General features: G+C 37.2%; 1 protein-coding gene across 3 annotated transcripts in view; it reads right to left on the bottom strand.

Moving 5' to 3' along the window:
* Positions 1-530: 530 nt before the first annotated feature.
* Positions 531-10,718, bottom strand: part of LOC133539782 (zinc finger protein 687a-like) — a 40,503-nt gene continuing 30,315 nt past the window's right edge. For 2 of the 3 annotated variants that reach the window (XM_061881949.1, XM_061881952.1), the window contains 2 exons: positions 9,928-10,015; positions 531-2,973 (listed from right to left, as the gene is read on the bottom strand). In XM_061881949.1, coding sequence (XP_061737933.1) covers positions 2,377-2,973; positions 9,928-10,015 — 685 coding nt within the window. In that variant the 3' untranslated portion in view covers positions 531-2,376. The remainder of the gene's footprint in view (positions 2,974-9,927; positions 10,016-10,718) is intronic. The other variant, XM_061881950.1, reaches the window with a different exon arrangement.

Raw genomic sequence — 10,718 nt, 5'->3', positions numbered from 1 at the left:
AAAGGAGGAAGCAGCTGATCAGTCGATCATATCAACATTGGCACACAAGCTTGTGATCATGACGCCGCTATAAATATTTGTCTGTGTTAGCGCTTATAATTACAATATCACTAATACTTGGTCAATACTGAGGTTAGGAAATGTAAATGGGGTATTGGTGGCGGTTTTTGGATGGTTATTTATTGGGTTTTATGGGCAAAATAAAAATACCTCCCAATGTCTCTTTTGTTTGATGCGGTTAGATTTTTTTTCTGTCGTGTGCAAGTCATGCAACGCACGTTTTTACCACCATGGCGAAGGCCAGGGTGGTAGAAAAAGGCCATATCGCCCAGCCCTACAATAGAGTTTATTCTTTGTTGTAAATTGATCTACAGAATTTGTCTCTTTTTTTTTTTTTTTTTAAAAGGGATACAATGTTATGCAAAGATGTATTTTTTAACAAAAGACAAATAATACTGTTTATAGTTCCGGCCAAGAGTGTGGGGGGCACAACATGTTGCGTAACAAAAAATAATTGACAAACACTGCTGTACAGAGGGAGAAGAGAACATTTATCTGTTAAACAGTCTCAAAGTCTAACGGAAACATTTTTTTACAATCACCTTCACATTTGTACATGCTAGTTTAGCGGTTTCTTCTTATTCTATGGGCGACAGACCTGATGCATTCTTCAAAGCTACTGTGCGAAACAGAACCCTCTCGCCTAAACACAGAACATGCACGAAGAAATGCATGTGACAGATACAGTATGTCAATTACTAAATGACAGGGCACTTCATATGACATTTTACCGCAAACCTATTCCTGACTGCCTGCTGCTATGTTTTGGACAGGAACATATTGGCAAAATTTCCCTCATATTTACACTGGCTCCTGTGGAGCATAGCCCTAAAGCTTGTCTTGTAAGGTTGAGGTATCTAGGTTTGAGTACCAATGAAATACAATTTTATAAGTATTATAAATGTATTCTTTCTTGATGTTAAAATAGTTTTTTGCACTAATAAAGTACATTGCATGAATTAGTTCCAGTGAATTTGTTTTAGTACAAAACATGCATCCAAAATTTTTTACATTTGATAAAAAAAATTCAAAACATTTGTTTCACAATATCTAACAAAATATATATGAAATCAGTGTGTAATAGGGATAGGGGCCAACAAAAAAAATCTGCTTAGGGCCCATATTTAGTGGCCATAGTGCTAAATCTAATATTCCAGTAATATTTGTCATCATAATCAGTCAATTTGAAACCCTTTAAGTTCCCTTTTAACAAGGCGTATTATGCATCCGGTTTTCTCCTGAGGGTAGTATAAGGAATCGGATCGATACTAGTGTGATGAGATTGAGATTTTTCACTTTTTTAGTTTTTTTTTATAAGTTTACATTTTTTGCTGTTGGTATATTTTTTACAAAGTGAGGGAATATGTTTTTCAAACAGGAGGGATTTGGGGACAAAAAGCAAAAGGCTTTGAGAAAGAAAAGCCAATAAAAATGTGTGCTTTCCAATAATTGTTTGTAATAAAAGGCAATAATTGTATTATGTTGTCTTATATTGTGTTTTTTTATTAGAGCTGTCTACTTCAATGAGTTAAGCCATGTGATTAATTTAAAAAAAAATATCACATCAACACAGATTATTCACCCAATTTTCTGACTGCACATGCTTCTTTTACTTTAACTGTGGATGGTTACCTGAAAGGGAGCTTAAGTTGTTATACCGTCAGTGATGAGGTCAATGCATTCGTTAGTACAAAGATGATTGACGAAACAGACTGGTGTGCTCTGGGAAAATGTTAGTTTCAAAACACACTCTGATGGGATTTCAGATTATACTTGGGGTTTGACGCACATTCAAGTAAAACATTTTTTTAAAATGTTTGTGTGTGAAATCCTGATAATAAAATTGCAATTGTGTCAAAATGTTTGGGTCTTTTTAGAGTTAATTTTTAATTATGCAAGCAGGGGATTTACAGAGATTTAACAGGATTAATCAGGATCCAAAAGTGTGTGATTAATCTGATTAAGATAAGTAATAGCACATACATTGTTTAACTGCTCACAAATAAGTGTGTAGATAAAGTTTATTGTTTGCCTAAAATCCGTATCCTTTCTTTAAAATGATTATAATTGTGATCATAAAATGTAACACAAAATCATTAAATTAAACCTTATGATTAAAAATGTACTTGGTATCAAATCAATACCAACATTTCCCGTATCGCCCAAAAATGTTTCAGATCCAGAGTGTCTTGTTTTGGGTTAAAGCCAACATCTCCGATTGTTTACATACAAACTGAGTGTGCAATATTTGGTTGAAATTGAGCTGAGCCACAAATCATCAATAAATAAGGCACTTTGTTGAGAGTTACTCACAGTCTAGGTTGGTTTTCTTGCGTTGATAAAAGCCATCCCGTGAGTTCTGAAGTGCGTGTTCAGATCGGTGGCCTTCTCAAAGTGTTTACCGCACACCTTACAGTTCAAAGCGCCGTTCTCCTTCTCTGTGTTTGTATGCGAGGACGGCGATGCCGCTGCAGAACAACCCAGAGAATCCTCATTAAGCTTCCTGCTGTTGAGAGGAGACGAGGAGTCGGAGCAGGCGGGAGTTTGCTGTTGGTCAGTGACCGCATCTTTTACTTTGTGGGCGATAAAAAGGTGGCGTGAAAGCGAGGAGGTGGAAGTGAAACAGGCGCCGCACTGCACACACTGCTGCCCGGCGCCGCCCTCCGCAGCTACTTGATGCTGGCCGATGTGCGCCAAGAAGGTGGACTGGTCTTCTGTAGTGAAGCCGCAGGGAGCACAGCGGAAGCCGGACTCCGGGAGAGAGTAAGGGGCTGGAGTGGAGGAGGGTCGTAGTTTTTTCACGGGAGTAGACTCGTCTTCGTGTTCCTTCTTAACAGCCGCTCTGCGTCCGCGGCGGGTCATCAGAGTGCTGTCGATTTCCGAGGAGCTGTCTGCCTCCTCTGTGGCTCCCTGCTGAGATGACCTCATTTCACATTTGACACTTATTGAATTCAAGTTTATCAATAACTCTGCCTTCACAAAAAATACTGCTGAGCTTTGATTGATACCAGCTGGGATACTCAAACTTTTTTGACTACGGAACACATACAGTGGAAGTCGATTTACAAACTCCTCCATTTGCAAACTTTTCGGTTTACGAGCTTTTAGATTGCGCCAAATACAGTAAGAAGGTCACCGTTTATCTGACATAAATGTAATGAATTGCGAGGGTAACTATCCACTTTATCCGCCAGACGACGCTAGAGTGTTGAATATCTTGGATGTGTTGTGTGGCAAATCCAACTTTGACCACAGCGTCAGTAGCTATGTAGTGTGCATTTTCCATCATTTTGAGCGGACTGCATTGCAAAATTATTAACCCCCCACCTTCCTCCCACGCAAGATCCACCCAGGAATCGGGTCATATGAATCCCTTCCGTACTGTATGCCTCTGTGTACGAACAATGTCTCTGTGTACGAATGCTTTATTCATTCATTCGTTGTGTGCTGCTGGAAGCCTTGGGGCACTGCCATTTTGGGGACATCACTTCCTGTGCAGTCCAATAAACACGAGGCACGGCCATTTTGGAGAGGCGGAGACCCATACGTCACATCCTTTTTATGCAGTCCATTACATCTCAGTGCTATCCACCAAGCTTTGTTGACTGTATTTTTCCTACTCATTATGGGTCCAAAAAAGCCAAATGCTTACTGTAGACTTAGAAAAGAAAGGGAGCCTCCGTAAAAAGAGAACACGCCTTCGGAACAGTAACACACTGACCCTCCTCTCTCTCACGCCACTCCTTGCCTCAAAGTTTTTACTTTTTTTTATTATTATTATAGCAATACGGTTGTCAATGTTTTTGAGAAAACCAAAGGGACTTTAGTGTGTGTGCGCCTTCAGGTTGCTGTTGTGTTGTTTTGATTTTTGATAATAAGGAGATAGTTAATCCATTCCCTTCTTGTTATGTTTGTTTGATATACTGTATATATATTAGTGTCTTTTAAAGTGTGCATTTTTTTACTAAAATATGGACTTTTGTCGAGGCCAGAATTTTTTTTAATGTTTACATTGTTTCTTATGTGGAACTCCGCTTCACTATACACACTTTTCGAATAACGAACCATTTTAAAGAACAAATTTAGTTTGTGAATTGAGGTTCCACTATACTGAAAAATTAAAGGATGCGGGGGCCATTTTAACATCCCACATTTTGTAATAGTTTAAAATCAACACATGTAGATCTGGTAAAAAGTTTTGCATACATCTTTTAAAAAGACAGAACAGCCTGCATGTCAGCTCTGTTGTTAAGGGGTAACAACGTATTCTATATTTGTATCATTCTTATCAATTAAAGGGGAACTGCACATTTTTGGGAATTTTGCATATTGCTCACAATAATCATGAAAGACATGACGGATTAATTTTTTAAAAATGTATTCTAACTATTAAATAAACGTAAATAAAAGTCCGCTTACAGCGGAGCCAATGGGAACGCCACTATTCCGCCCATAAAATCGAATAAATAACCATTCAAAAACTAATACCCCATTTACATTTTGTGACTTGAATATTAACCAAATGTTATTATATATAATAATATTATTAATATTAATGTTATTATATTAACGCTAAGGAGAGCAAGACATTTGTTTTAAAGAAAATAAAAATGTTGGCAGTATTTGGTTTTGCGGCAACAGCCGTGGAACAAATGACTGCACGGTGCAAGGTTTGTTTCAAAAAGGCAACCACACAACTAACTTGTTCCAGCATCTGAAACGGAAGCTTCCAGTCGAGTGTGGGAAATACAATTATTTACGAGGCGGACAAGACGCAACAACAAACACACTACGGGCTAAAAATCACCTTACTATGGTGGAATTATTTACACAAATAATGAGACAGAAGTACAATTCGTAGAGCAATCACTAAATAAGTCGCTTAGCACACCGCCAAGATGTGTGAATGAAAATGACTGTTTGCTTTTTCTACTTACTGAAACAAACTATAATCCTCTTAATATTTCACTTCATTATTTATTTGGATACAATGTAAAATAATACATGTTTGTTTACAGAAGTATGTTATTCAAGACAGAAGTTTGCACTTTATTGATCTCAATGTTGGAGATCGTTTATTTGCATGCAATATGCAATGCTACATTTTTGTTAACAGAAGTATTCTATTCAAGCAGAATTATTGCTTCCCAAGGGTAAGTACAATTTATAAGCCGAGAGTAAGATGCAGTGTATGTAATATCATTTTACACTATTCGTTTTTTGAGTAAATAAAATAAAAACTTGTTTTAAACGACCTCTGTCATTGGTATTCAATGTTTCCTTTAAAACGTAGGGGAAAAAAAGGAAACAATCATAAATCGAATTTTTTGTGAAAAAAATTGGGGATTTTATTTTCAGGTCGTATCGCTCAGGCCTAATACTCATCATGTCATATCATCATATATATAAAACCTTAATGGAGGTGTTTTTAAGGGCTTGGTAGGCGGAATTGCGCGGCTCCCATAGGCTCCATTGTAAGCAGACTTTTCATCGCATCAATATTTAGAATGCTAAAAAAAAAACAAAAAAACATCCATCGTCATGTCTCTTATGATTGTGAACAATAGGCAAAACTCCCAAAAAAATGCAGTTCCCCATTAAGGATGCTCCGATACCATCAAGCATCGGACCATTTTTGTGAAAAAGCTATTGATCTCTATTGCCGATAAATAACTTTTTAATGCAGATCACAAACGTCGATTCCTCTCTGGCTGATACTGTGTTTACAGTATTTGTGGTTCACCGGCTGACGGGCGGCTAGCAGTTAACTGTGGTAAGTTAATAAACATTACCTTCATTGTGGAAAATAAACTGCTTCAAACAACACAAAAAATAAACGCTTCGTGAACTTAAAGTAGTCTATACCAGTGTTGCAACAAAAAGTGAGCAGACATGAATAGAAAAAAAACAATAAGATTTGAGGGCAAAAATCATAAGGTTTAAATCAGGCGTCTCAAACATGCGGCCCGCGAGACGTTGTTTTGCGGCCCGCGCTTAGATATGACAATTTAATGTGTATGCGGCCCACGAGGTTATAATGAACAGAACTTGACAGCGTCATACTACTCAATATTCTCAATTTTCACGGAAGCCCCCATAGAATCAAGGCTGATTTTTACTCAATCATGCTTTACATAGAGTGCTGCAACGGCACTGTTCTTAACACCCACTGAATTCTGTACAGGCAGTGTGCAAGCCAAATTGATTGTCACCTTTGGCTGAGCAGTCCACATGTGTTTCGTCGCAAGACATATTCGATCAACAGCTACACAAATCACACTAAGGGTGGCCGTAAAAAAAACTTTAACACAATTACAAATATGTGCCAGACCATTAACCTACATCAAACCAGAATGACAAACACATTTCAGGAGAACATCCGCACTGTAATACAACATAAACTCAACAGAACAAATACCCACAATTCCATAGAGCCCTGACTCTTCCGGGCTACAGTACACACACCCACGCTACCACCAACCCCCCCACGCCCCCACCTTCCCTAATTGCGTCGGTTGAGGTGGTGTATGTAGCCCGGGAGAGATGGGGCTGCAAGGTGTTCTGGGTATTTGTTCTCTTGTGTTTAAGTTGTGTTAGGGTGTGGAAATTCTCCCAAAATGTGTTGGTCATTCTTGTTTGATGTGGGTTCAAAGTGGGGCGCATAGTTGTAATAGTGCTTAAGTTGTTTATACGGCCACCCTCAGTGTGGCCTGTATGGCTGTTAACTAAGTACGTCTTGCAGCCACTCACGTTGTTCAGCACGAGTCTCTCACAACATGTCTCAGAGTCGGCACGTTGGTTGTGAGATGTAAAAGCGAGCGCGATGATATGTGGTGGAGCAGTAGTCCACTAAAAGGGGGTGCGGTGACCCCTGTAGTTACTTGAAAGTATGCCAAGGGACAAGTGAAATATATTAAAAACATTTTAAAAAGTAACTATAATTCCGAAATCTTTTAAAAATAAATCTGAATTGGATAATAAATAATTCATAAACTGTGAAAAAATAATACTAAATCCAACATTCAGTGTAGACAGCTAGACTTTTTATGGACATGTTCCATAAATATTGATGTTAAAGATTTCTTTTTTTGTGAAGAAATGTTTACAATTAAGTTCATGAATCCAGATGGATCTCTATTGCAATCCCCAAAGAGGGCACTTTAAGTTGATGATTACTTCTATGTGTAGAAATCTTTATTTATAATTGAATCACTTGTTTATTTTTCAACACGTTTTTAGCTATATTTATATATTTTTTTCCAAATAGTTCAAGAAAGACCACTACAAATGAGCAATATTTTGCACTGTTATACAATTTAATAAATCAGAAACTGATGACATAGTGCTAGGTTTTACTTCTTTATCTCTTTTTTTTTTCAACCAAATATGCTTTGCTCTGATTAGGGGGTACTTGAATTAAAAAAATGTTCACAGGGGGTACATCACTGAAAAAAGGTTGAGAACCACTGTTGTAGAGGACGTTAAAGGCAGTGCAGTCACGGCAGCCCTTAATAATGTCGGCCGGGTGAAAATTGGGAAAAATTCGGGAGAATGGTTGATTGTCGGTAGATTGTCGGGAGGTGCACTAAAATTCAGGAGTCTCCCAGAAAAATCGTGAGGGTTGGCAAGTATGTTGCTAGGGCGGGAAAGCCATTCATAGAAGGTGAATTCATTAAAAAGTGCATGTCAGATTTTTTTTAAGAAATATTTTCTTGCGGCCCAGCCTCACCCAGTTTCTGCATCCAGTGGCCCCCAGGTAAATTGAGTTTGAGACCCCTGGTTTAAATAAATAGTACCGGTATATGGTTGATTTTGCCTTTGTTCAGTTATTGTACTATTGACTTGGTTTTGCTCACACAATTGTATGTAATAAAAGAGTAAAACAATTGTTTAAACATCCATCCATCCACCCATTTCCTACCGCTTTTCCCTTTTGGGGTCGCGGTAGGTGCTGGAGCCTATCTGAGCTGCATTCGGGCGGAAGGCGGGTTACACCCTGGACACGTCACTACCTCATAGCAGGGCCAACACAGACAGACGACATTCACACTTACATTCACAAACTACGGCCAATTTGGTGTTGCCAATCAACCTATCCCCAGGTGCATGTTTTTGGAGGAAACATTGTGTTAATATTGTGAAACGGTCAAAGCCCTGACCATAAATACATTGAAAAATGTACACTTAAAGGGGATGTTTGCAACTACCTCACAGTTACATTTTTCAAAGCAAAAAATATAACAAAAAACACCAACTGCTACCTCATGTTACCATTAGTGGGGTAAAAAAAACACATGTTTTATAATTGTCTATATTTTGAAGGACAATTGTATGTAATAAAAGGCGATAATTGCATTATTTTGTCTTATATTGTGTTTATATTAGAGCTGTCAAATTCAGTGAATTAACACGTGATTAATTTAAAAAAAAATATCACATTAATAATGTATCAACACAGATTATTCACCCAAGAGTTTAAGTTGTTATACGGTCAGTGATCAGGTCAATGCATACGTTAGTGCAAAAAAGATTGAGGAAACAGACTGGTGTGCTCTGGGAAAATGATAGCTTCAAAACACACTCTGATGGGATTTGAGATTATACTCAAGTTTTGAAGCATATTCAAGTAAAACATTTTTTTAAATGTGTGTGAAATCCTGATAATAAAATTGCATTTGTGTCAAAATGTTGGGGTCTTTTTAGAGTTATTTTTTTAATTATGCAAGCAGGGGATTTACAGGGATTAAACAGGATCCAAAAGTGTGTGATTAATCTGATTAAGACAAGTAATAGCACTAGTTTATACATTGTTTAACTGCTCACAAATAGGTGTGTAGATAAAATTTGTTGTTTGACTGAAATCCGTATCCTTTCTTTGAAATGATTATAATCATGATCATAAAATGTAACCCAAAATCATTAAATAAAACATTTTGATTAAAAACTTGCACCAGCATCACTGGCCCTGTATGTACTTGGTATCAAATCAATACCAACATTTCCCGTATCACCTCATAGTTACATTTTTCAAAGCAAAAAATGTAACAAAAACACCACCGTTTGTTACCCCAACTAATGTTACCATTAGTGGGGTAACAAAACACATATGTTTTATAATTGTCGATATTTTGAACAATTACTAAGTTTATGTAATACATTTTTTTACTGGGTCGAATAAAATGATTGGTGTTTACAGCTGTCAGTATGCCACGGGACTGTGTGCACACATACAAAAGCAGTTTGAGAGAAGCAACTGACAATTTGCAGTCATGTTGTTGTTATGATAGAATACACATTCACTGGCAGCTAACGCTATCTATCCAAATCGCTATTATTAACCAACAACAACCAAAGCATGTGTTACGTATCTACGTAACTCCATTTTTTTCTAATCTAAAGGAATATACTGTGTAAAATATATTGGAAAGTTGACACCCTCTAAGGATCTGTGTAAATATTGCAAACATTCCTTTTAATAGATGTTTACAGCATTAGCCAATTTCACTCATGGATGATTGGTATCGAAATCGGCAGCATAGAACCCTGATCAGAACATATCTACAGTATTATAAATATTTAAACTTTTTTTCGTTACATATTTTCTTTGCAGTTTGTCTTACGATTGGTAAGTAGGATTAGTCTAAAAAAATACAAAACTTTGTTAAAAAAAGTACTACTTAGGCTGATGAAGAACCGGGTACAATTTCATGTAGCTTATATTAAAATACTATAAACAGAACTGATAACAATGAGCATGAGTTCTACAACCACAGTTAAATTTTGACAATGTCAATCAAATTTGAGCATCAAAGGAAACATGTCACTGCAGTAACTGCACCAAAATGTGTGGCAAGGAAACTAACTTACTGTTGGCATCTCCATGCTGTGTCGAAGGTGAACATGTTTGTCCAGCATCATTCTGCTGCTGAATGTTTTCTTACTGCTTGTACAAAACCTACAAGTACAAACAAAGCAAATTTAGTGATGTTTTAAAGTATTTCTAAATCCCTCCCATATTGTAATACTTTTGCTGATCTTCTAAAGTTAAGAGACACTTTATTTTCGAGACATGTTTGTTCTTGCGCATCTGTGTTGCAGTCTTTCTGACCAAGTCACTGCTTAGTAATACTGACAGGATGAAAAGCTTTGACTTGCCTCGGTGGATGGCATTTGGTTTAAATGCACAGTGGAACCTGTTTAACTAAGTATTGTTTATGTAGAAAGCCAGCCTCATCAAGTCAGGGTCCACTGTGTTCTTCTTACTACTAAAAAATGTTGAGCGCTATTGTTGACATAAAATATGAGTGCCCAAAGGTTAATTTCAATAAAAAAATTGATTCCATTAATGTAGAGAAGTGTTGTGTCATTAACTTTTTTTTTTTATTGTGTGATATGTATGTGCTGTAAAGTTTGAATGACAATAAATAGGAAGTCTAAGTCTAGCATCATAACTACCGTATTGTTACCTAGCATCAAAACTTGCACACAGAGACTTCCTGGTCAGTCTATAGTTGCCACCAGTTTTGCATCGCAGATTTTTTTTTGTACTCTATATAGTGGACACCATATCAAAATTTGCGGCAATGACGTAGGATGTTGATGGGCTGAGTTTTAATTTCCAGCGAGTGCATTTGTGTTGCAACTGTGTTTATTCCACC

The sequence above is a fragment of the Nerophis ophidion genome, linkage group LG21, assembly GCF_033978795.1.
Source record: "Nerophis ophidion isolate RoL-2023_Sa linkage group LG21, RoL_Noph_v1.0, whole genome shotgun sequence".
In the NCBI taxonomy this organism is placed as follows: domain Eukaryota; kingdom Metazoa; phylum Chordata; class Actinopteri; order Syngnathiformes; family Syngnathidae; genus Nerophis; species Nerophis ophidion.
The sequence above is the reverse complement of the archived record's forward strand: the minus strand, read 5'-3'. Positions and strand labels throughout refer to the sequence as shown.